At 39.7% G+C, this 27,098-nt stretch overlaps 1 protein-coding gene across 1 annotated transcript in view; it reads left to right on the forward strand.

Moving 5' to 3' along the window:
• The window catches only part of znf407 (zinc finger protein 407), a 165,372-nt gene extending 138,828 nt beyond the window's left edge, over positions 1-26,544 (forward strand). Inside the window, exon 10 of the mRNA XM_080895504.1 lies at positions 24,899-26,544. Coding sequence (XP_080751630.1) covers positions 24,899-25,752 — 854 coding nt within the window. The 3' untranslated portion in view covers positions 25,753-26,544. The remainder of the gene's footprint in view (positions 1-24,898) is intronic.
• Positions 26,545-27,098: the final 554 nt, after the last annotated feature.

A 27,098-nucleotide genomic window follows, 5' to 3' on the forward strand; every position in this document is an offset into this window, starting at 1 on the left:
GGTGTCTTTTATACAGATGATGAGTTCAAACAGGTGCCATTCATACAGGTAACGAGTGGGGGACAGAAAAGCTTCTTACAGAAGACGTTACAGGTCTGTGAGAGCCAGAGATTTTCCATGTTTGAGGTGACCAAATACTTATTTTCCACCTTGATTTACGAATAAATTCTTTACAAATCCTACCATGTGAATTCATGGATTTTTTTTCCACATTCTGTCTCTCACAGTTGAAGTGTACCTCTGGTGCAAATTACTGACCTCTGTCATCATTTTAGGTGGGGGAACTTGCACAATCGGTGGCTGACTAAATACTTTTTTGCCCCACTGTATCTGTCAATCTATTATACATACAGATGATGGTGCAGCAATAGAGAGCAGTAAACAGAATATGTTAACTAAATGTGCAAAAGACAGTTAACTGATATTTTCGTTAGGGTATAATGCTAATTTCACTGTGCCTCTAGCAATCTGAGGCAACATGCAGGTGCTTAGGCACTGCATACTGGCAAAACAAGTCCTGTCTGTCTTTGGCTAGCTATGCTGGAGCATAAAATAAATAAACGCAAACATCACTACCTAAAGATATGGGCATTTGCTGTGCAGATACTAGGTAGTTCATCTGTGTCCACACAGGACGTTATTGGCAGCCACGTGGCAACCAGAGACCACAGGAAGTCACAACAGTGAGTGAAAAGAAAAATGGATGGTCCAAACACCATTGAGCTTTTCTGTTTCACCTGTCCCATTTTATTCTTTTGCCATCAGAACTAATGTCTAAAGGCCAAGAACGATGCCCAATGGATTAACTTTATCAAATGGACCATCTCGGCCTTGCCGTATCGGTCCATTTGATTGACCTTTGTTTTTATTGTTTATTTTATTTTATTTTCAGTTGTTACATACGGGACAGACATGACTGGGGGAAGGGAAAGGGAGAAAGAAAGAGAGGGAGGAAAAGAAAAACAGCGGGGAAGAGGAACGGTGATAAAGGGCACAAAAAAAAGAGGTGGGGGATCAAAAAATACATGTATATGTATCAAACACCTGGATCACCTGTTGAGAGAGAAAAAAAAGAAGAGAAAACTAGCAAAAAAAGAGAGCAATATAATAAACGACATCATTGCGCTAATCTATGTGTATATAACAGTAAATACTAAATATGGGATATTATTGTGCAGCATGTAAGATCGACGGCGCACAGTGTACTTTGAGGTAGCAGCCAAAAAGGGTGTAGTTTGTATCTGTGAGCACCCTGTGAGCATGAGCGCGCTTGTATTCAGTTGAGCTTTTCTCAACTTCAAGGGGATTGATTGAAGTGACTACCAATGAACGTGTAGGATACCAGTGACTGACATATGGCTGGAAAGTAAAAAAAGTTAAAGCGTTATCTGATGATGAGCAAAGATTTGTGGACACAGCTTTAGACTCATGTGTCCCGAGTATAATTCAATCCAATAAAAAGATACATTTTTCCTTTTCCCTTTCCCATTGAATACCTACTTTTGTTTAGGTATAGTTATTTTTTATGTATGAATGCATACTTACCCACAGGGGATGTCAAAATTGCAAAAATGTGGGAATAAAAATAGTTATACAGTTGTATATAAAAGTGTGGTAGCTTAGTCTGATATGCAAAGTGCGGTCCTTTGGTCCTGTGCTCCCAGTGCAACACTGCGACAGACCACACAGACACATAAAGACATGGCTTCTTGTCATTCTGCTAGTCTTCACACGTGACGTTTGCAGCAGCTGTTACTCTACATTCAGCTCACTTTATGTGCATGTGTCTGTGCATGAGTGTGTAAGTGTATGAGTATGTATGCGTACATGTTGATGCCATATGTCTCTTTCCCCCAGATACAGCTTCATATCAGCCAAAAGACTAAACTCACCCTCTGTACATAGCAGTCAGCACACACAGCAAATACACAAGCACTCAGTAACAGAGGAAAACAAGATACCTACTAGTGAGGAATATGTTATCAAAAAAAAGAAAAGAAAAAAAAATTGTAGAAAGGTTTTTATGCATGCATGTGTGATCCCGTGTGGTTTTTCTAGTTCTGGACCGTGACACTTTATCCGTCCTCTATTAGAATCCCTGAATCCAAACTTGTGGTATTCAATCATTTTGATTAAAAGCCGCGGTCTCTAACAGAAGTGTTGGGAGTGGAGCTGCACGGCGGCCTGCCACGTTTGAGAATTCATATATTTTCATAAACTTTTAACAATGTCAATGAGACACGTCTTCAATCTTTGGCCGCGCGACGGCGGGGCATTCAATCTTTCTTTAGCTTTTCGACAGAAAATTTGAATACGAGTGCAGTGTTATTAATGTGACAGTTCATATGGGGGGCTTCATGGGGGAATTTGTGAGGGGTTTTTTATTAGTTTTGGAGACACTTGAAGCAGGAAGAGAAGGAAGGGGAAGAAACACGCTCTGTTAGGTCAAATAGAGCTGGAGGGGCCTTCTCTGCATTTCCAGCTAGCAGTGATGTTAACATTTTAATTTTGCACGCCCAATTAACAGAACTAACTAACCAGGGACATTAATTTCTGCTGCAGCTTCTATATTAGAGAACCAAATACAATTTTTGTCCTGTTGTGACTCTGTAATTTATTTATCATTTTGTTTGGTCCACCCCCAGCCAGTCCCTGTTCTCCTTTTTTATTGAATTGTACTTAAATCAACATTGTTCAAAACCTGATTTATTCACAGACATATACCTATCTCCACTCATGGTTAAGGAATTTATCAGTAAATTGTACAATCAAGAAAACTGATTTTTCCACCTCAGCCTGTTAATCTAATTTCAATCCTGTTATTAAATAATCAAAATAGTTGGATTTTTTTTTCCTTTTGAATTAATTCAGAGTTTGAGATTTAGTTGAAAGTGACCCTCGTGAGTGATTAAAGCAGGATGACTTTGAGTGTATCACATTTGGATTGATAGGAGGTTAAATTTAGCCCGATGCTGTACAGTGTATCTGATTGCCCTTGATGCCTTAAAGAGCAAACCATGGCTAATATGAAATGGTTTGTCAATGCCAGATCAATGTGCACATCTTAATAGAACACATGCTGGCTGCCTAATCCATAATAGTTGGTAGGGTAGAGCACTGCAGCACTGTATTGAGTGTCTGTTGTCTTTGACACATCTTTGGTGTCATGGGTGGTGCCATAGAGGCGCCTGAGAAACAGGCCACTTCCCATTCTTATAGCTTTTATGATCATTCTCTGGTTACACGCCACAATAACATGGAGCATTTTATCAGCATTAACTTTATTGGTATAGATATCCATCTGTCGATATGCAAACTCTTGTCTATTGACCATGCTCACATTTAGGGAATGTCCATGTGTTTGTTTTGTTACATCTGAGTTGGTGAGTGTGCACTACTGTGTGTTCACATAGGTAATTGTATCCATTTTACTCTATTATGATTTCTAAAACTTAATACAAATCGACGTTGCCATCTGATGCTTTTATGTAAGCTGAAATGCACTGAACCCCAACCCTTATTGAAAGATTTTTTTTACAGTCACATCGTAAGTTAGAGCAAGACTCATTAAGCAACCATCCTCGGTAGGTATCAACATAAATATTTGTATTTTTTCTCCATAATATAATATGATGCTACACATGTTTTTTTTTTAGTGCTAAAGGATTACTTTATATATATCAACTTTGTATGGTATGCAGATATAATTTCAAACAAAATGCAGATATGAAAATGAAAGTAAAACACATTTCACTCTTCCATGTTGTAATACTTTGCCAATGCTCTCATTACCTTTCTAAGCATTGTTAGTTAAGTTAAGTGAGCAGAAGAATTGTTTGACAGCCCTAGTGGAAAAACAGAGGAATTGCTTTATTGGTAAATGGACTGGTACTTAAATAGTGCACAATTTAAGCACTCAAAGCATTTATTACTACAAGTGTCATTCACCTAAAATCATACACAGTCACATTCATATAGTGCTTTCGTCTATACGATGGATGTATTTGGGGCAGCTCAGTCCAGTATGTTGCTCAAGGATACTTCAACACAAGGATTGTAGGAACTAGAAATGCATTAATCAAATTATGATCATTAATGTGAGCATTATTTAATGTAGTGAAAAGATTGATATGGTTATTAGCAAATAGTTTCAGGTTTTGCTACTTATATTGAAAGTTTTCACAACAATGAAAGAGTCCAAACTCAAACAGGAAATAAATTGTATGTCTATATAAATGTTCTCCACATGTGTATTTTAATTAAGTCTAAACAGTCGGATCATTAAGTAGAACAGATAAAGATATATACACACCATGTCAGCTGTGCTGCCATTCAGCCAGAAATTACCCAGATTTGACTTTGTTTCGTTTTTCAGAACTCTGTAAAGCTACAGACTTAAACAACAGCTAATTTTCAAGGAACTGGAAAAGAGAAGACACTATTTGTTATGCACTGTGTTTCATTCACTTTTTGAAGCCTGTCAGAGAATTAACAAATTTTTAAGACCGTTATGAGCTAATTGGTACAAAGTAGTCAGTAGAATAAACTGAGAACTCACTGTCTAGTTAGCAACCTAAGTGCTAGAAACTGACAGGTTGCAGACAGTTAGCAAGTTGACTTGATTGAACTTTTTTTTCATGTCAAAAACTTTTTTGCTGTTGTTTTTTTAATAGAAGGTATGTACAGTCAAATGAACAGAAGCACAGTACAAGAACAGACAAATAATAACATATTTGCACATGAACTGTTATAATCAACAAGCGGCATCTTGTTAGATGGCTAGTATGTTTTAATCTTACCAGCTATAATAGTTCACCAAGTAGCCCAAGCATCCCCAAGCTTCAAATGCCAAATATTTCACAAATACATGCAGATAAATTTTGCTGTGCCACCTTCTGTTGTGACCTTCTCAGAACACCCACAGTTTTCTGGGAAGAATATGTTAGGTGCCACATAGTTCCTTTCACCTCCAGAGGATTTGGTATCAGAACAGAAATCTCCTGAAGCAAAACTGTCACATAACTAGAAATACATATGTTTGTTTGTAGTTTGGATAAACCTTTAGGTAAACCTGACTCTCACTAGTCCACCCTGTAAGTAAACAAGCAAACTACAACATTGCAGTTATTCATAAAGATACCTTTATTGTAGCCACAAGAGCAAGATCACTCTAACTTATTTCTCTGACTTGTACAAATGTTTTTACTACGTTTTGTTTTCTTTAGTTTTGTCTTTGCATTGTCTCTTGTGCACGTTCTTATATTCCAGTTTGTTGCACACTGACTTGCACACAGTCGTGTACATATATATTTATTTTGACTTTCGGACCCTCCCTTGCTGTGAGCTGAGTTTCTCCCAGTCTCTGCTGTGTATCACTAGTCTGTTGTCAGGAGAATGGATGGAGTCCGTCCCCCCCAGTGAAAACCTGGCCAGACACAGAGTGCTAACCCAGTGGATAACAGATAGACACAGACACCCCACATCCCTTTTGGGGATTTGAAAGGCGGGTTTGCAGCCTGCGTGTGTGTGTGTGTGTGTTCCGAGAGCAACCCCGTGGTCGTTTGTAACCCTGGCACTCTCATAGCACCTGCTGCCCAACTCAGGCAGCCTAGTAATGATGCAGACTGATGATGTTAATAAGAAGAGGTGCCCCCCTTGGCTACACAGCTCAGGTAGGACACACGTGCCCATACATGCAAAAGCATGCTTGTGTGAGCACAAATTGCAAAAAGTAAAGGCACATTTAAAAACATTTTACAGTGTTCTGCAGTCGTATGGTTGTTTCGTGCACATGTACAGTGCATCATATCTACGATTCTTCGGAAAGCCTGTGTTTCGTGTGCTCAGGGTGGGAAGCAGCTGAGCTGTGAAACACTATCTGTACAGAGATAAAGAAATAATAATGGGAATAAAAATGTGTTTGTGCTCGCGTTAAAAATCTTTCCGCTGGGAGGAAGAAATGGGAATTATCACATACAGGGATGTCTTCATGCATGTAGCATTACTCTGTCTTTTTATTTAAGAGATAAACATCAGTAATTGGTGGCTGATGTAGGGTTTCCAGGCTGCATTCACTACAGGTGTGTGTATATGTACATAAATATATATATAAATATATATCAGCTGTGTGCGTGCTTTGGTTTCACTGGATTGGAATGTTTGTTTGTGGTCTTGAGAGCTTAATCTCTTCTCTCAATCTTGGTGGCAGTGTGTAGTAAAAGCTGACCAAAGCTTGCCTAGAACTAGTAGTAGTTACTTTATATGTCTGCCTCTGCGGTGTCTTCATGTTTTTTATTCTGCCTCACAAATTCGGAAGAATTGATAGAGTAGCTGTGTTTATTCCGGCAATGTCAGTACAGCGCATACACACTTTCACTCTCTCCCTTTCTCCTTCTCCTCTTCTCTCTCTCGTTCCCTCTTACGAGGTAAACATATTTTGCAGAAAAGCTGACGGAGAGCTTGTTTTAACAACCTCAAGGTCAGCAAGTCAAAGCTTGCAGTCGTCACACCAGCCTCACTGTGTGTCTGCGGCCTCTGTGAGTGTGTGTGTTTGTTAGAACAATGTGGCATCTCCATGGCAGATTTATACCTCACTGTGCACCTTCAATAATTCAATAACAGTGCCTGTGTCTCCTCCCCAGTTTTCAGTGTCATTATAGAACAGGGCTAAATGCCACCGTGCCTAGTCCGTCTCTCCATCGGTGTCTCTTTACTGCAGAGCACACTGTGTGCCCACACACACACACACACACACACAAAGTACACACATTCTGGTGCGGTCCTCTGCTGCCCCACTTTTGGTCGTGCTCCCACAGCTTAGCAGGTTGTCCCCTGTTGTAGATGTTGCTAAAAGCCCGCTGTAGTTGTCGTGTTAGTAAACCTGCTATTTTACAGCTGCAACATTTTGATCAGAATCATCTTGTCTGAACTCTGCAGAGGCCGCAATTCGCATTCAGCCACATTGAGCATCAAAATCAGTCGGTTCCGCTCTTCCCTCACCTCTTTTATGGCCTGTCGATGCCTCCTCCCTGCGGTCTGAGGCTGTTTTAACCCTCCTGACCTGTCTCTAGCGCTGCTTAGCTGTATTCTGGACATCTGTGACTCCTCTGGTATTACGGAGCTCCTTCAATCTCTCTCATCGATCCTGCTCCCCCTCTGTTGCTATGTGCTTCAACCTCTCTCTGACCCATCTTCTACTGCCTCATAGTCCTATCTAGTAATGCGCTCCATGCGATGCCCTCCCCGTGCGTGTCTACGCGTGTGTACGTGCACGCATGGGTGTGTTCACCACTGACCTGAGTGATGAGTGGTGACCCTCTGGCTGGCGCCTGGCGTCCTCCTCACTCCTATTGATTAGATCTGAGGTTTCATACAGTAGCCGCCTCACGTGACACTGTCATTTACTGTCTCTCCACTGTCTCCAACCTGTCTTGCACGCACTCACACACACACGCACACCAACATACATTCATTCATTCACTTTTAGTGTCGAGCTAGCTCTCATCTGCCTAATGAATGCTAAAGGGGTTAGAGGGCTAGATTCCATATTGTATGTATGAACATACACAGGCATCCAGGAAAATGAGTTTAATTAAGAGACAACAGATGCGGCATGCTAACTGCCTGTATCGTTTAGCTTATAGCTACAGAATGAGTCAGCAGCAGAGTGAAGTGTGAGTGAGGGATCAGAGAGAAAGCGAGGATACAGCTGTCGATGTTAATGTACATCTTAAGATTTGATTTGATTTACGAGTCTTCCATTTCTCAACGTGCCAGGTTGTTTCAAACCCTCGCAGACTTTGGTAAACAGCATTCTGAGAAAAACTAGACCTCTGTGTGTGTTTGTGGATGTGCGCACGTGTGTGTTTATGTGTGTGCATGTGCCTCTTCCACTCAGTCTTTGCCACAGTAATGCTCAGGTTAAGTGTAGTTGCAGGCTATTATACATCATTAGGGTAAGTAAGGCTCAGGCAGCGCGGCAAGAGAAATGGACTCTTTCAGATGCTTCATCCCTCACCAGCCATGGCTGAAATAGGACCTGACGTCACGATATGCACACACATATACACACTTGCTTGTATACAGGCACAAGCTGCTACACGTTGAAAGCAGCTAGCCACTTATTCAGTCAGTCAGTCACAAATCACCCTGTCGATCAGGCAGTTTATAGAGGCTAAAGCCTCTGATTGCTGGTAGGCAGTCAGTCCTGCCTGCCACTCGCCTGCCACTGCGGAAATTAAAGCATTCCTAATGGATAGATGTAGGTGTTTTATTATGTTTGCACATTTTATGATACATGTTAACACCAGCCACGCTGGGCTCAGAGTTTGGTAATTTCTTCTAACTGCATCAATTAGAGTCGGGCGAATAGATGGGCTAGATATAGGCCTTTTAATAAAATTAGAGATAAGACATCCAATATGATAGATAGGATACAATTTATTTCTGTTTTATTGTAACACTGATTAATAATGAATTTACTCTTATGAGATACTTTTGTCATCATTACATTGTATCTTGCTTAAGAGTTAATCCCAGCTGTTCCTTTAAATATTAAATTGTCATATTCAAATGGCGTGCAAACTTAACTGCTACTTCATTTGCCTTTTTTTTTTTTTTTTTAAATTCACATAATAATTTAAAAGACCCTGGCAATCAAACCCTGGCAAAGACACATGAAGTATACTTTAAGAAGCTCAAACTAGTTTTATACAAATGTTTACTTTTACGCCTCAGTAGCATGGTAAGAGTGCTATGTCCCTCATTATCACTCCTTGTTGCATTTCCTATGCAGAGGAGGTACAGCGTTGTCCTCTGCCCAGTGAACGGACCTCCAGCTGGGTTTAGAGGCAGAGGCCGGCCGGTTGGCAGAGTGACAGGAACTCGGAGGTGATAGATGAAGGAGGGCAGGAAAAAGACTAATTGTTCTCATTACCGTACAAATAAAAATCAATACTTCTCAAAGCAAAGGGGAGGTGGCTGTGGTCTTGAAGGGCACTGTAGTTATTGCATAGGAGTGGATTTTGTTGGAATTACAAGCGGTGGCGAAGGAGCTGTGGAACCGATCACATTTGAATGCTAATTCCGATAAAGGACAGTTAGATTAATAGATGTGGCGATTCCAGCGCTGGTCCTTCTTCGCATAAAAGCAGTGGGGGTGTTTGAAGTTGAAGTTTTAAATGCAATTAAATGAGAAAACACACGGTAAAAAAAAAAAAAAGAGGGGGGTGATATTTCCCCAATTTTTCCAAATTAAAGCAGGAAATTTCATTACCAGAGGAGCATATTTTACACAGGCAATTACAAGGTTAATACATCTTCAACATCCCCCCTTAAAGTCCTCATATATTTGCTTTGGGATTTTGTTCTTGCATTTTAGTTTAATTGGCTATGCAGAGGCTATGCAGAAGGTGTAGTACACAAAAAAGCACAACACAGTTACGCACACACACAAGTAATCAAATGCATAAGGTTTGTATGCATTAATTCCCTAAAGAGATATAGTTAACCTTATCAAGACCACTACACATATAACCCTAACCAACCTTAACCTGAGTCAGTCCTCAGAAGTATAGCTGAAACAAGCTACACACACACACACACACACACACACACACACACACACACACACACACACACACACACACACACACACACAGACTGGTTCTGCATAGAGTTGCAGTAGCATGCTGGCAACAGAATGTGTACGTTGCTCAAACAAAGTAGCTCTGGTCTGGTTCTCTCTGACACCAATGACAGCATGGTGTGCATGTATTTCTGTATGTTTGTGCATACATATATACTGTTTATGCACCTTTATGTGAATATAGAAAATAATTCATTTTGTCTTGCAATTCACATACAAAGTATTTGGAGTTGGTCTACAGAGCCTATATACACCATTTTTAATGTGTCTCTTTAATGCATCATTTTGTAAACTCACTAAATATTTTGCTAAATGCTTAAAGTTCTCAGAGAAAGTTCTTAACATGTGCCTCCAGTCAGCACTCAGTTTTATGAGAAATAATTGTTGTAAAGTTTAAAATACTAAACTGGTTTATGCTGTAACGTGTCAATACCAGGCTTTCTCCCTGTCAGGTTGTTTTCCTCTGATTTAGCCTGTCTTACTTCCATAGAGACAGCACAGTGTATGATAGAAATTCAACAGTGAAGCAAATTGGCAGAGCCACAGAGGGCGGATCGACAGCGAGAAGACAAGCTGGGAAGGAGGCGGAGAGCAGAGGAGGCAGTGTGAAAGATAGAGAACGAACGAGATGGAGATGATGATGGAGGGGGAGAGAGAGGCTGTGGTGGTTTATATAACATCTCCAGGATGGTCTTTGGCATGCGTCAGGGGGCTGAGCCATCAATCACTCCATCTGTGTAAAATCACGAGCTGACTCCAATATTGCTAAATATTTATACTGTCACATACACACAGGCGTGTAGATGAAAAGAGCCATTCATTAGGGCCTTCTCAGGCCTGTCAGCCTGGAGATGGAGATTAGAGAAGCAACCTCCCACTGCGCCTGCCTCTCCTCTCACCGAGCTCCTCAGCCCTATATATAGAGCCATCAGGACGATAAATATCTCCAGCCTGCCTCTGTTAGGTAAATACCCAGTAAATATGGCAGGGAGGATCGGAAACTAAGCTAAACAGACCTGTGTGCCTGAGAGTGTGTGTTGTGGTCGCGTATGAGTCACTGAATAGGGAACAATAAGGGCTTGTCATACTATATTCTGTGTTGATATACTGTGTGGATGGCCAGGCTTTGAATTAGCTGGCATCAGTGATGTTCTAGTAAATAAGAAGGTGGCTAAACTGTTACTTCAACCAAAGATGACATGCCACTGGACTGTTTGTATAAAGTGAAAATCAGCTCTGTGTTCAGCAAAGCATTACTGTATGAATTTCCTCCTCATTTAAATCTGTCATCGTGATACACCTTGGTCTGTGACTTGCCAGGATCCAGTGTTTTTTGGTACTTTGCCAAGCTTGACCTTCTCTTATTATACTTCATGAAATGGCAATACAGTTCTAATGTGCTGTATTTCCATCATTGCTTATTTGCAGCACTTGTTGTGTTGTTGCTCCTTTGCGTGCTTTTGGTGTCACAATAGCTGATTTCCAGTATCTACAGTATATTTTGTTTGATACTAATTTTCTTCATTATTGTGAAGTTGGTTGATGGTGGTAATTGTGCCATTAAATCAGATGTTGCACATGAACACACTGTAATAAGAAACCACCACCAAACCCTTACAAATGAGAAGCTGCTACATTGTTTAGCAGCTTTGTCTGAAATTGATTACTATCTTTGTACAGATGTTACTATGTCATTTTCTGTCATTTAGACCAGCGGTCTCCAACCTTTTTTGCGCCACGGACCGGTTTATGCCCGACATTATTTTCATGGACCGGCCTTTAAGGTGTCGCGGATAAATACAACAAAATAAAACTAGTACTGGTACCGAAAAAAAGAAGATTTATTCATAACACACGTGAAAAGACCCAGGAAAACAGAGTTAATGATAAAAACGATAACAAAATAACGCTGAAAACCGATTAAAAACCCTGAAAACCATACATTTCACACCTGAGCCTCAACTCTCCCGGTACCAAACGACTCACGGACCGATACGGGTCCGAGGCCCGGGGGTTGGGGACCGCTGATTTAGACAGTTAACCAGCCAATCCTTTCAGCTAACATAAATATGAATAATACCACCTTGGACATATTTGATTATTTTCCCACATTTCACACACTCTTAGTTTAAATGCTCTGCAGTTTGGTAAAGAAAATGTTTGTGAGCTGCAACTCTAATTGCATTTTTAAACTAGAGCTTTTGGACAAAGACAATAATTCCTGAATGACTGATGGCTGTTGTCAAGCTTGAAGATTTAGGCTTCACTTTGTTTCCCTTTCTGGGCCTCTGTACTAAGATTTTCTAAAGCATTCTGCTTCTGTCTCTTTGTTTATTCCCTTTCTCCCTCAATCCAATCGAGACCACTTTGACTTCATTTCTCCACCCAGTTTATTTTAGAAATTTTGAAGCAAGCCATTATGTTGCGATTATTCACTTCATCCGCCTTGACGGACCTCAGATCACTGCGCAGTTCAGGCCTTGGCAACAAAAAGACATCAGCAACATCATCTTCACACTGTAATTACCAGAATGGGGGGAAAATTTCATTTTGATTAGTGAAAAAGCTTTTATTCTCAAACTCACATCCATAATTAATCATTAAATCATAGGAGAGTGAGTGAGAGGGATAGATAGGGGGACATAGTGAAAGGACTGCAGAGGGATGGATGGAGGATGGGAGGGAGGGAGGTAGCAAAAGAGAAAGGGAAAGGCATGCAATTATCTGCAGAAGTTCGACATCCCCAGTAAATCCACAGAGCCGTCTGACATTGCTAATTAAAGAAGCAATCAAAGGTCCACCTCCAGAGCTTTTGAGAGAAAGACGAGAGAGAGTTAGAAGAAGGAAACAGGACAGAGGAATAGAAGGAAGTTCTAATGGGGGAGAGCGAGAGGAGGGAAGGAGGGGGAATATGGGAAAGAAAAAGTGTTATGATCTTTGTTATTGTTTCATATGTCAACCGCCCCTCTTGGATTCTTGGATGGGGCTCTTTACGCGCCTCCTCGCTCTATTCTGTTTCATTCTTTGCTACTCGCATCTGGCCATCACACTGTGATCATTTCTGACCTTCATCTGCAGAGTGCAAATAGCTGTGATTTACAGCATCAGGGAAATAACCGGCACTCCAACAAAAAGTAATACATTAGTCATATCTGGTTACTCATTTTTAAAGTTGAAATGATGTATCTTCTGATGCTTTTCTAGGCCACATAATCAGTGATGTAACCTGCAGTCATCAGGTGTTTCAGGCCTTTCAGCACCAGACGCCCTCTCACTGACAACCCTGCTGAGGTTGATCAGGCCTCACTTTGTGCGGCTGTATCAACCTCCCACACATTTGCTTTTCTTTTTCTTTTTTTCATCTGCAGCCAACCAGATGAATCCTCAGCAGCCCGTGTTTTGTGGTACATGATGCTCATGTTGTGATGTAAAGCATACCATTGATCTTGTGGAGGGACTTTCCTGTGAGCCAGTGCATCCTGCATCAACTGTACTGGCTAACGAAACCTTTGTATTTGCACTTATTATTTTGAAAGTCCTCTGCATCTGGTCTTCCAGGAAGTGATTAGTGCCGGTTTTTCTTGAAACATCTAATGATAGCCGCTTGCCCAGGTCACCTATTAACTGACAGCACTGTCATTTATTACTTATTTATTCTTCTGTAAGGCCATTTTTTTCCTTCTGTTGTGGTTCATTAAGTTTTTAAATGTTTAACAGTTTTCGCCTAATTTCTAAAAGCAGGTGTCCGAACATGACTTTTCCTGTCTAGTGAAAAATGTGCAAACAAAGCACTGTTACCATAGTTTCTTGCAAATTCTTTCCGAAATTAAAATAGCACATAAAAGAGCATAATTAGCACTTGCTCTTAAATCTTTTTGGCTCAAATAAAAATCTAGCCTGTTTCGAAAGATGTATTTAATGACACCTACTTTGTAACTGAAAATAAACACTTATTTACCAGACTTTAACTAACTCATTAACTACATGACACCAACAGCTCTTTGAATGGTGAAATAGAAAGATAAAGCTGTGTCTTCTTTTTTTTTTTTCTTGCTTCTACTCTTTCACTTTTCACCTCTGTTTCTCTCCCTCCTCTCCCTTCAGGGGCACATGGGGGACATGAAGTAGATGGAGTTAGTGTGGAGCAGATTAGACTCACACTGGGTCATCCTCTGTCAGCAGAAAAAGAGCTGAGAGCAGGACACCAACCTGTGTTTCTTCTGACCACATACTCCGTTTGTGTGTGTGTGTGTGTGTGTGTGTGTGTGTGTGTGTGTGTGTGTGTGTGTGTGTGTGTGTGTGTGTGTGTGTGTGTGTGTGTGTGTGTGTGTGTGCGCATTTGTATTTCTCACCTCTTGAACCCTTTCAATCTCAGCTGTTCGACTAGTATATTTTATTGTTCAGTGCTTTAGATGTTATTGCAGTTAAAAGAATTTTGGTTATTTATTTTACACTTTCATGTCAGACATGAAAGTGTAAAATGTTCCTTGTGTTCCTAATCAAAAAAAATATTGGTTTCTAGAGTCTGCATTTGGAGTTTGTGCAACCGCCATATAGCATTGCTAACCAAGAAAGCTAATGGGAGCTAACTTGGTTAGCAAGCTCCATCAATAAACAGGGTGAAACTGACCCAGTTTACTGTTTGGTGCTGAGTAACAGGTTAATGAAATATACAAGTTTCACTTACCAGAAGTGAAGCACAGACTGTGAGGTTGTATTTGACAGCAGACCACATTATTTGTCAGTTACTGTAATTAAAAATGCTTCAAAAGGCACTGATGCTTTAACACCGCGATGTGGCCCAGTTCAGTCTGTTAGCAGAGGGGAGACCTGGCAGACAGCTGCTTCTACAGCTGCCCTTATCGTGACAGCTGTCAATCAAAGCATCCCCGCCCCTAAAGCTGCTTCCACACTGGAAAGTGATCTACAGCAGCGTAGCAACCAAACACCAGGTGGCTGACATTCAGCGACTTCAAACGGTGGGAAAAACCGCCAGTGATGCAAAATGGGCGGGACCTAAGAGAAACTTTTCTCTTCTAAGCGAGTGAATAAGGTGACTACCAATGAGAGTGTAGGATACCATGACTGACATATAATGTTTTAGTAAATTAAATTAGAGGGTTACCTAGACAACCAACACCTGAAATGTCCTCAAGTGGCCATATGTCAGTTTCAGAGAGCTGTGGAGCTTTAGTCTTAACAAAATCCAAAACAGCTTGGAATAAAAAACTTTAAAAAACACTTCACATAGAGTTGTTATGCTGGGGGACAAGAGAAAATGAAGCAACCGGCTTCATTTTTCAGCCCTGGGGGTTGCTACTTGGGTGGCAAAGTGGTGCCATGTTGCCTCACAGCAAGAAAGTTCTGGGTTCAAATCTGCTGCTTTGTCCCTTTTTTTAAGGTTGCTTGTCTCTCTGTGTTACATGTCGAGGGTGTACACTGCCTTTCAGTCTGTCAGCTGGGATATTCAGCCCCCCACGACCCCAGTTGAAGAAGCAATTAGAAAATGCTGGAAAATTGTGGGCGGTTTCTTGAATTTCTTGAGAGAAAATAAGACGACACTTTGATGCTTTTCATTGAAACTATAATCAGTTAAAACATATTATGCTACTCTTAAGCTTTTCTACAGTGGATTCCAAGTCCTTGATTATATGTGGCTGACATTTAGTATATGTTCTGAAAATACAACTATTTTGAATGTTTGTTCTGTTGCGTGTGTGGGAAGAAGTGTAATACATTAGCAAACATCCACATTTTTTCTGTTTTTATTGTGTTGTTTTAGTTTTGAGGTGTTTTTTTGTCTTCAAGCCATTGTTTGAAATTGCAAGCTCACAAAAATCTGTAGTTATGATTTTCAGATTTTTGATGTTTGTTGATTGATTGATCTGCTTACCCTTCCATAGTCCACAGGACAAAATGGGCAGACAGAGGGGAAAACATGAAAAGAATAATTGTGGTTATTTACAGCTCTCCTGCCAGAGCTAAGCTCTTCTCAGTCTCGGAACATTTAAAACAATGAAAGTAAAAGCAGCCTGTAATCTATAAAAAAAAACACTTAACCTTTCACAGGAAGAAGGGAACACAATAGAGAGCACATAAAACAAAACTTTAGTGGGCTGGAGAAAATACAATAGTAAATATCAATGTAGTCATTCATTTCTGTCACGATTAATTATGAAAAAAGCATTAAACATTTTCTTTAAGGTCCACCTAGTCACTGATGGATTCACATTGGCCCTCAAAGTCAGTGTATTGGTGTTACAGCCCAGAAGGTCCCCTGTCAGTCTGTGGCCTCATTCTCTTGTGTTTATTCGTCCTTGGAGTGAGTTCAGTGTGCCTCCATCTCTCTCTCTCTCTCTGCCCTGTCCACCCAGTGTCAATCTGGATGCTGTATAATTGGTTGTTTTTTGGTCTGCCGGCCTGTCCCTCCTTGGCATTGATTCATAGCATTTCTAAAGGTGACAGTAACGGCTGTCCCTATCAGACAAAGTAGAGTCATCGCTAGCTGGACCTCGGCTGACCTGCTAGTTTGTTCGCACACACTCAGGCACGCAAACACACACCTGCCCATATGTAGAGATGCATAGGAAACATGTGTGTGAATAAAGTCATTCAGAAAGTATAAAACTCAAGACAAAAGTAGCATATATGTGTGTGTGTTTTTAAAATTAAGATTAAATATATTAAAATGCATTTTAAAAAAATGTAAACAAGGAAAATGCAGGTGCATACAATGGCATGAAATGTTTTACAAAAAAATGATATAACCACCATGCCACTACTAGATTTCTGTGCGAAATATATCTATATTTAAAGGATTTATGGATTCTTAAGTTAAAGCCAAATATCTTTTGTGCATGGACCTTATATAAAGGATGGACATATCTTCTTTAAAGCTGCATTGTCTCTAATGACCAGCAGGGGTCGACTCCTCTGGTTGTAAAATGAAATCAGAATATGAAGACATCTAAGGGAAAATGAGCCTACTGCCCACTTTATATATGACCAAAGTAAATACTATTATTAAAAAACATGATGTTAATGCTGTAAATTGTGATTTCCAGCAAAAAAAAAAAAAAAAAAAGGAAGAACGTAGGATGTGCCTTAGGACAGGCCTGCTTGTAACTGTCATAATGCTACTGTATGAGCGTGCGGTGTCTCGGTTTCAAATGCAAGCTTTAAGATTAGGGTTTTAAGGACCAGTAAGTGATTCATAGTGGGTGAGTTCGTTATATAGTGCCACGGTTTAATGAAGTCACATTTCCGTGAGCTTTGACCATTAAAGTTTAATTCCTTCATCTTTGAGTGTTTTGGCCAAATTCAAAGAGTTTCCAACAGGGCGTTGAAGAGTCATAGTACTTAAGAATAGAGGGGATGAATGTATGTAGATAATACAGAAATGTTGCCATCATGTAGCCAAAATAAATAGAGTGCGCACAAATATACATTTATATGCATTAAAATAGTCACATGTGCACAGACATCCATGCAGACACACTCTGAACATCATCATATGCAGGCCATCCTCGGTGACCTGGATCCACCCAGAAGTGATGCTTTATCTACTTAACAGTGTCACCTTCAAAGGCTTCTGACACAAACGGACACACATACACTCTCACAAACCACCTCATCTGTAAAAATCCCTCCACAAACAACAGTGTGTCAGGTTTAGGGGTCTCCATCATTTTAAGGCGCTGGCTTCATATCTATAATTGAAGGTAATCGCCTGGTAAAAGGATTGTAAAGGGTTTTGTGCAAAATTCCAAAAATAAGCTGGCTTTTTCATGGTCCTGTTATTGACCTTGTAATTGATTTGGTGAGCCTTTTTTTCCCCTTTCTTGTGTTATAGTTTGATACCGTATAATTGACTTTGCTCGCTGTGGTGTCTATTCAGGTTGATTTCTTTGTCTTCTGTACTGTCAGCAACCACTCAGGACTTGCTCTTGGTTACTTCCAGGTTAAAGTGAGGGGTACAAATTTGAGTTAAGGATTCTGACTACTGCAACGTCCTGATGAATATAACAAGACTCACACTGTGCTCTCCCCTGATTGTATGTGTATGTGCGAGTAAGCTTATATTCACAGCACCCTGACCTGTGTTACCGTGAATGTAATTGATTGTGTGTGTGCTGGTGTCTCAGTGTTAAGGTTAATTTCTCTAACTGCTGGTAAGTGCTGTCTGACCGTTCCCTTGGCGGCCTCTCCGAGCTAAAGTAATGCCACTTAGAGCCCCTGGGCCCCCACCGCTGGCCAGCACATTGATCCGCTGATCAATAATCACATCTGTACCACACACCGTGTGTGTGAGGCTTCTGCACTGATGCTTACACACAGAATAGTGTCTAGAACAAAGTGTCACTGAATGGTTATCAAACTGAGGTCTGAGGGTCACCAAATGGTCATTGAAGTGGTTCCAGAGGAGCCCCCAAGCAGAATAAGGTTATGTTTAATTCCAGTAGCGTTTCATTTAATATAAAGTTATCATGTTCTGAGACCAGAGTCCTTTGCAGCACTTTTCTCCCCATACAGTGCACACAGTTGTGTCCTCCTTGGATTATTTTCTGATCATGCTCCAACAGTTAATCAAACAGTGAACAACTGCAGGCATTAAAATAACTTCCTGTAAATTGTGCTGTTGCTTCTTAGCAGCAGACATCAAATTTTATCAGGTAGTTTTTGGGAGCATGAGTCTATTCTAGCAGTGCAGCCAGGTCTGATCCCAAAAAGTAGTTGTGCCGGCAATCCCCTGTGCTTTCTGGTATTAATTGGAAAGAAAACTAGAAAATTGGCCTTTGATTTAATACTGATCATATTTTCCTTACATGTATCATGCTGTTCACTGCGCTCTTCTCGCTGATTCTTCCATATTTCTGTTTGCTTTGCAAATTCTTCTATAAACTAGTCATCTGATAGTTCAGTAAAAGCACCATCACCCCTGTCATCTGATATAAGAAGTAAAGTGCTTCCTCAAATACAGTGTTATATCCCCTGTACAAATTCATTATCAGCATTAAAAGCATACCTCAAGGTTTTTTTGTTTCTTTCGTTTTGGAAATGAGAGTGACATCATCACCTGTCTGTGCATCCTTTTCCTCCTCCCGTTCTTTTATTCTTCTCAGGGAGCCTCCATCTTGTTTCAGATCACAGCCAATAAAGCAGCCTGCACCTCTCTCTCTTTCTCTCATCCTCTCTCCTTCTTCCTGTTAAAGGAGTCAGTCAGTCAGAACACTCAAAACACATATTAAACAGGCATCAGCCTCTCGCCGGGGCCAAATCACGCTGTTCAAATGTTGTTCTTCCACCGGGAGCGCAGGACAACTGAAGAGATGGGATCTGCAACATTAACTTGATTCACGGCTGCGGCGACTGAGTGACACTCCATAAACCTCAGCGGGCCGCCGCTGGGCCCCGCCGACAGCACCCCATGGCTAATGTGACACACACTAGCAACGCGTAGCCTCGCCACCCCCACAGCACAACACCAACACATTTTTGCAGCACAGCAAGCACACGCAGAGACAAATAGGAATAGGAGCGCATGTGGTAGAGACACACATCGGTAAAGCCTGACCTTAACCCACAATGCTGACATAAACAACACGTGAACTTAGAGATTCACACAAAAACTGGCAGAGACTGAGCTTTAGTCACCCGAGCTTCATTATTTTCTACACTAATGTGCTTTTTCTCTCCTAAAATCACACACACACTCTTACAAACAGGTTCTATGGTGCAGTGGTAGAAACTGAACAGCCACTGAGTTATTGTCCTCTCCGGCCGACCTCTCAGCTCGAAGCATTTTGGTGTAGGCAGTTAGCACTGGCCCTGTAGCTCTGTGTAAATAGCTAACCTCTGCTGCTCAAAATGCCACCTTCTTCTGGCTGCCTTTGACAGTACTGACTCCTTCCACACACTAACTACAGCGCTTGTCACTTGGGTTACAAATAGCAGGGCCTGAATTGATATTTACTACAGAGACTTGTTGCCTCTGTGCTGCAGTGCCGCAATAATTTTTTCTTTTTTTTTTTTTTTCGTGTTTTGCCCTTAAACAAATGCATAGTGTTAGCTTTACCTGCATATGTAATGAGATAGATGTATAGGGTAGATTTAGAAAGACACTTCAAACATGAGAGGAGAGACTGAATAAAGAGGGTTAGAATCAGGGAGTTGAACACTCTACTTATGAGTATTTAAGCTGTAATGCACAATGTATACTATATATCTTTCTAAGAGAAGAGTCTGCTCCCTCTTAACAAAGCTGCAGTCTGATTGCCCTCTTCATTAAAGTTACCATTTCATGTGGAGAGGAAACATCTTGATTTAAAGAAATCACCTTGTCCATCTACACTTCAACTGTTACACTACCTCTTCAGTCCTCTATTATCAGTTTCTTTTCTTCTTTTATGTGTAGAGTCATTTTTTAATTCATTGTCATGTCATTAGCATTAGCATCTTACAGCTTACAGCAAAGCTAAGGTTATTAATAATAATAAAGCCTTAAAATGAAAACAATGGAATTTGAATGAAAAGAACAGAATTTGATCAAAAACGAAAGAATTTGCATGAAAACAACAGAATTTGAACAAAAACAACGGAATTTGAATGAAAACAACAGAATTAGAATGTATAGAACAGAGTTTGAATGAAAGCATAAGAAGTCTAAAACAAACAATAGAATTGGAATAAAAGAGTAGAATTAGAATGAAAACAACAGCATTTGAATGAAAACAACGGAATTTCAATGAAAAGAACGGAATTAGAATGAAATGAATAGAATTTGAATGAAAACGACGGAATTAGAATGAACAGACCAGAATTTGAGTCAAAACAATGGAATTAGAATGAAAAGAACAGAATTTGAATGAAAACGACGGAATTTGAATGAAAACAACAGAATTAGAGAACAAACAATGGAATTTGAATGAAAACAATGGAATTTGAAGGAAAACGACGGAATTTGAATGAAAAGAACAGAATTTGATCAAAAATAAAAGAATTTGCATGAAAACAACAGAATTACAATGAAAACCACGGAATTTGAATGAAAACAACAGTATTTGAGAACAAACAATGGAATTTAAATGAAAACAATGGAATTTGCATGAAAACGACGGAATTAGAATAAAAACAACAGCATTTGAATGAAAACAACGGAATTTCAATGAAATGAACAGAATTAGAATGAAATGAATAGAATTTGAATGAAAACAACGGAATTAGAATAAACAGACGAGAATTTGAATCAAAACAATGGAATTAGAATGAAAAGAACAGAATTTGAATGAAAACAACGGAATTTGAATGAAAACAATGGAATTAGAATAAAAAAAGAATTTGAATGAAAACAATGGAAGTTTAAAACAAACAACAGAATTAGAATGAAAACAACGGAATTAAAATGAAAACGACCGAATTTAAATGAAAACAACAGAATTTGATCAAAAACCAAAGAATTTGAATGAAAACAACAGAATTTGAACGAAAACAACGGAATTTGAAAACAAACAACGGAATTTGAATGAAAACAACGGAGTTAGAATGTACAGAACAGAGTTAGAATGAAAGCAACAGAATTCTAAAAGAAACAATAGAATTTACATAAAAAGAGTAGAATTAAAATGAAAACGACAGAATTAAAATGAAAACAACAGAATTACAATGAAAACAACGGAATTTGAATGAAAACAACAGAATTACAATGAAAACAACGGAATTTGAATGAAAACAACAGAATTACAATGAAAACAACGGAATTAAAATGAAAACGACAGAATTAAAATGAAAACGACAGAATTTGAATGAAAACAACAGAATTTGAGAACAAACAATGGAATTTGAATGAAAACGACGGAATTTGAATGAAAACAATGGAATTTGAATGAAAACGACGGAATTAGAATGAACAGACCAGAATTTGAATCAAAACAATGGAATTAGAATGAAAAGAAAAGAATTTGAATGAAAACAACAGAATTTGAATGAAAACAATGGAAGTTTAAAACAAACAACAGAATTACAATGAAAACCACGGAATTTGAATGAAAACAACAGTATTTGAGAACAAACAATGGAATTTAAATGAAAACAATGGAATTTGCATGAAAATGACGGAATTAGAATAAAAACAACAGCATTTGAATGAAAACAACGGAATTTCAATGAAATGAACAGAATTAGAATGAAATGAATAGAATTTGAATGAAAACAACGGAATTAGAATAAACAGACCAGAATTTGAATCAAAACAATGGAATTAGAATGAAAAGAACAGAATTTGAATGAAAACAACGGAATTTGAATGAAAACAATGGAATTAGAATAAAAAGAACAGAATTTGAATGAAAACAACGGAATTTGAATGAAAACAATGGAAGTTTAAAACAAACAACAGAATTAGAATGAAAACAACGGAATTAAAATGAAAACGACCGAATTTAAATGAAAACAACAGAATTTGATCAAAAACCAAAGAATTTGAATGAAAACAACAGAATTTGAACGAAAACAACGGAATTTGAAAACAAACAACGGAATTTGAATGAAAACAACGGAGTTAGAATGTACAGAACAGAGTTAGAATGAAAGCAACATAATTCTAAAAGAAACAATAGAATTTACATAAAAAGAGTAGAATTAAAATGAAAACGACAGAATTAAAATGAAAACAACAGAATTACAATGAAAACAACGGAATTTGAATGAAAACAACAGAATTACAATGAAAACAACGGAATTTGAATGAAAACAACAGAATTACAATGAAAACAACGGAATTAAAATGAAAACGACAGAATTAAAATGAAAACGACAGAATTTGAATGAAAACAACAGAATTTGAGAACAAACAATGGAATTTGAATGAAAACGACGGAATTTGAATGAAAACAACAGAATTTGAGAACAAACAATGGAATTTGAATGAAAGCGACGGAATTTGAATGAAAACGACTGAATTAGAATGAAAACAACAGCATTTGAATGAAAACAACGGAATTTGAATGAAAACGACGGAATTAGAATGAAAACAACAGCATTTGAATGAAAACAACGGAATTTCAATGAAATGAACGGAATTAGAATGAAATGAATAGAATTTGAATGAAAACAACAGAATTAGAATGAACAGACCAGAATTTGAATCAAAACAATGGAATTAGAATGAAAAGAAAAGAATTTGAATGAAAACAACAGAATTTGAATGAAAACAATGGAAGTTTAAAACAAACAACAGAATTAGAATGAAAACAACGGAATTAATCAAAGCTGTGTTGCCAGCATAGACTATATATAAAAGATCCACTTAGCCATGGTTTATTGTCTGTTTTAAAGCCTTGATTTTGGTATTTTTGGTTGCCACCAGAGCCAGGCGTGACCATATAGTTGACCCTTAAAAAAGGGGTGAAGCACTAAGTTATCCGCTAACGCTAGCAAACCTGTCTGTGTGTCCAAAAAAGAGACACTTGATAATTAACGCTAAGAAACAAAAAACTTGTTTATTAGAATTTCACAATTTCTAATTGGAGCTCAGATTTGTCGGTGGTGCGCTGAGTGACACAGAAAGCTGTGTTACTTGTTGAACAATTAAAAATACTCAAAAAGGCAGCAAGACTCTAAATACACTTGAGAGGTTTTGTTTAAGTGACTTGTGGCAAGGTCTTACAGAAAGCTAGTAGCTACAGCTGCAGAGACCAGGCTCTAAACAATTTCTTCTATGAAGTTGGGAGTTTTAACAATATCTGGATACATTTTTGGCAACCAAGCAGCAACCTTCAGGACTAAAAACTGAAACCAAAGCATGCTGCAGTTCCTCGACTGGCCACGTAAGCCTTGCTTCAGACAATCCTGGGGCCATTCTGAAGTGGCTTTTTTAGAATGAGTAAATTTCTTTTGACCTTGAGGTTGCTACTTAGTTGCTAGAAAAGGCCAGACTGTATTAAAAATCTTTAACTTTGTCGCCTCCAAGTAGAATTTTCTGCTCTATCCATCTAAGCCTTAATAGTTCACTCTTTTGTCAGAAGCAGTTGTAATACATAAAGGGTTTTCTGTTTCCTTTCATTCACCTACAGCTGTGTAAAATGTTGTTTATTCCAAAAGCACCTTTGCAGTATTATCTGTTTTGCTGTCACCAAAGAATGAATGGTCATTTTCTATTTGGCTAGTAAGTGTGGGAGTTAAAACGAATGTGTTTCTGGTCGTGTTTGAGGAGGACGTGGCACCATTGGGTCAGAAGCTGTTTGTGGCATAACTCTGACTTTCTGATCACATTGTCCACCCTGTGAGTGGAGGACATTAAATGTTAGCTGTAGATAGGAATATCAATGATTGATGAGTTTTTTCCTTTATGTACTGTGAGATCTGTATGATCTTGTGTGTTGCCCTTGGGTGTAAACCTTGTACCTCCAATGTTAGCATTTTAGAAACTTTAGAAAGAAAGGAAGGAGAAGAAAAAAAAGTACAGTTTTATTTCCTAAGAAGTTAGGAAAGTCTTTCCTATGGTGTTTGTAAAACCAATGTACATTTGAAATGACAATGTATGTTTGTTTTTTTACAGTTATTTTACAGTAAGTTCATCTGCACTCAGCAACCTAGGTGTGAGAGTCCCTTTTTCACTCTCTCAAATTCCTATTTTTCTGCATAGATTAGTCTACAAGTGTCTAAGCCAGGCGCTGTTTAAACAATGGCATTTCTAACACTGTTCCTATCACCTTGGAAACGCCATGGCAACCTGTGATCTGAGAGGGCACAGTGTGGCTCAATTAGCACCAGCCGTATCTCACCGCACTCTTCCGCCAGAAGAATATCTCCATATTCTGTCTCCTTTCATGCATTAAGTGACACAAATACGTGAAGTGTTACATCACCTTTTATGTCAACTTTCCATGTAGTTTTCCTCTCTCTCTTTTTTTTACACAGTGATGGATGCACACACACATAGGAAAGAAAGAATAATATATGCATTGCCATGTGTGGTACAGACAGTAATTGGCACTCCTCATTTGCCACTTTTAAATGAGATCCTGTCCATCTAGCCACTAAATGACTTTCATGTTTTTATGCTGTGATTGGGCCTCAAAAAGATCCTTTGTGTCATACTGGCTGCTAGAATGACAGGAAGGTTGCAGTCACTCTCAGACACCTTTTTCCTTCTTTAATTTCTAGCAGTCTGGTAGATGGAGCTTCTTTATGTCATTATTGGCTGCTTATAACAAACATATTAACTAATAAGAAATGCATCACTGTGTTTCCCAGGTATCGTTTCCAAGTCCTTTGAGTGTCGTCTGAAAGGCCAGGGGGCTACATTTGTGGAAGCAGAGGATATGGGCTCCCCTTTGCACAGGAAAGACTCTTCTGAGTTATCGGGCCATGACGAGATCCAACAGGTCATCATCATCCAGGGCTATGGTGACGGAGAGGTAGCTATCGACCAGACCCTCGAGGAGTCAGCCGCTGCCACCCTGCAGACGCTGGCCATGGCCGGCCAGGTGGCCGAGGTGCTCCACATCACTGAAGACGGACAAGTCATAGCCTCGGGCAGGGAAGTGGCATCCGCAGGAGCCCACCTGGCTGGAGGCAGCACCCAGTACGTGGTCTTGGAGTCAGGGGAGGCCAGAAAGGAGTTTCAGGCTGTGGCCAGAGGAGGGGTAGCAGTCGCAGCTGCTGGTGGACAAAGTCACATTGTCTCAGAGTCCTCCACAGCTCTCGATGCTCTGCTCAGCGCAGTCAGCGAAATGGGCCATCAGGAGGAAATACAAGGAGAGGCAGCCATCGTTCATGAGGTCTTGACCCCAGAGATAGCTGAGGCTGTGCAGAGTGAAGTGCAGGGGGAGGGGAAGCAGGAGGGGGAGGAGCAGGTGCAGGTCATCCAGGGGACCGGCCAGGAGGACATGCAGGAAGTGCTGCAACTCGCCGCGTCCCAGATGATGAAGGAAGGCCTGACCCAGGTCATCGTCAATGATGAGGGCACGCACTACATTGTGACTGAGCTGGACAACTGCACCTTACAGGTGGAGGGAGAAGTGTATGGAGAGGCCGGGACAGGTGACGGGGAGGTGCACCAGGCGGAGCAGCAGACAGGAGAAGAGATAGTGGTGTACCTGGATTGAGCTGCTCGCAGTATTGTCCTGGAAGGGTAGAGGAGAGAGACATCCCTGAAAGATTCACATTGGGCATTTTATTTCACTTCCCCTGTTTAGCTAGGTTAAAGCTCACGTTAGCCCAGATGTTGTGTTCTGCATTGTCTCTGTTTAATTTCACCCTGCTTCATTCACTTCGTACATCACTTCTACCATCTTCTCTTGGGCTACACTGAACTCAGGTTAAACATCGTTTATTCAAAGCGACAGTAAAGGAAAAAAGGTTTTGGTGCTAAGTGAGCTAACCTGCAATCCACACAGCCGCCAAGACTGCTTTAATTAATTAATGCAACTTAAGGAAATGAATGAGTATACATTGTCATGAAATATTTTTACAATGCTTCTAATGTGCTAAGAGTTAAACAAGTTATTATAAAGAAAGTCTATCTTTTCATTTATAACAGAGCTAACAGGTTTTTTTTCTTGCTTTTTGATTTCTTTGTGGTACATTTATGTTGCAACCTAAAGTTTTTCTGTAGCAAAATAGATGTTTTTTTTTTCTTTTGATAACGCAGTGATTTAATTTGTGTAAGCAATCTTTTCTTTTTCTTCAAATCCTTTGTGTGTGTGTGTACTATTAGTTCCAAATCAGTAATACGATGAATGATTTCCCAAATAGACCTTATACATATTTTCTGTGTAGCGAAAAGTAAAGCAATGACAATTATATGTTTTAGATTTTTGACAGTCCTTCATTGTGTGGAAGGCCTGTTTAAAAAAAACAAAACATGAGTGCAGTTTCATTTTTGACAATAAAGATTGAGCCTAATTTTTAACAAGTGTGCCCACATTTGTTTTCTTGGCAGTTAGCGCTGTTGATAGTTATGTCAGCAGCACGATGCTATCGTGCATACAGTGCAGCAGCATCGTACAGGCGACATGCACATACATGCATCAACTGATGGTTCCCATCAAGCTTTCTGATCACTAACACCGTCATTATCATCACCATTATCATTATCGTCATCATGATCACCATCATCCTAATCGCCATCCTCTCATCTCGTCCCCCCATCAGGCCCATTCTGTTCATTGCATTTTTTTCTCTTCCCCCCCCCCCCAGCACTATTCAGCACTGGAGGGAGAATCAATATTCATTTAGGCCCCTACACAAGCCTGGTTTCTGATGGAGTGAGTGGGAGAGCGGTGTGACGGTTGCAAACACAATGGCCAACCACTGAAAGTAGAGAGAAAGCACTCGTACACACTGAGGGCATCAAAAGATCATCCCTTTAACACACACGCGCTGCGCGAGCAGAGCAAGAAGGTGGGCTGAGAGGGAGAAAGTGGTGGAGGAGTGGGCAGGAAAAATGAGA

Source organism: Rhamphochromis sp. 'chilingali', assembly GCF_963969265.1.
Source record: "Rhamphochromis sp. 'chilingali' genome assembly, chromosome: 11".
In the NCBI taxonomy this organism is placed as follows: domain Eukaryota; kingdom Metazoa; phylum Chordata; class Actinopteri; order Cichliformes; family Cichlidae; genus Rhamphochromis; species Rhamphochromis sp. 'chilingali'.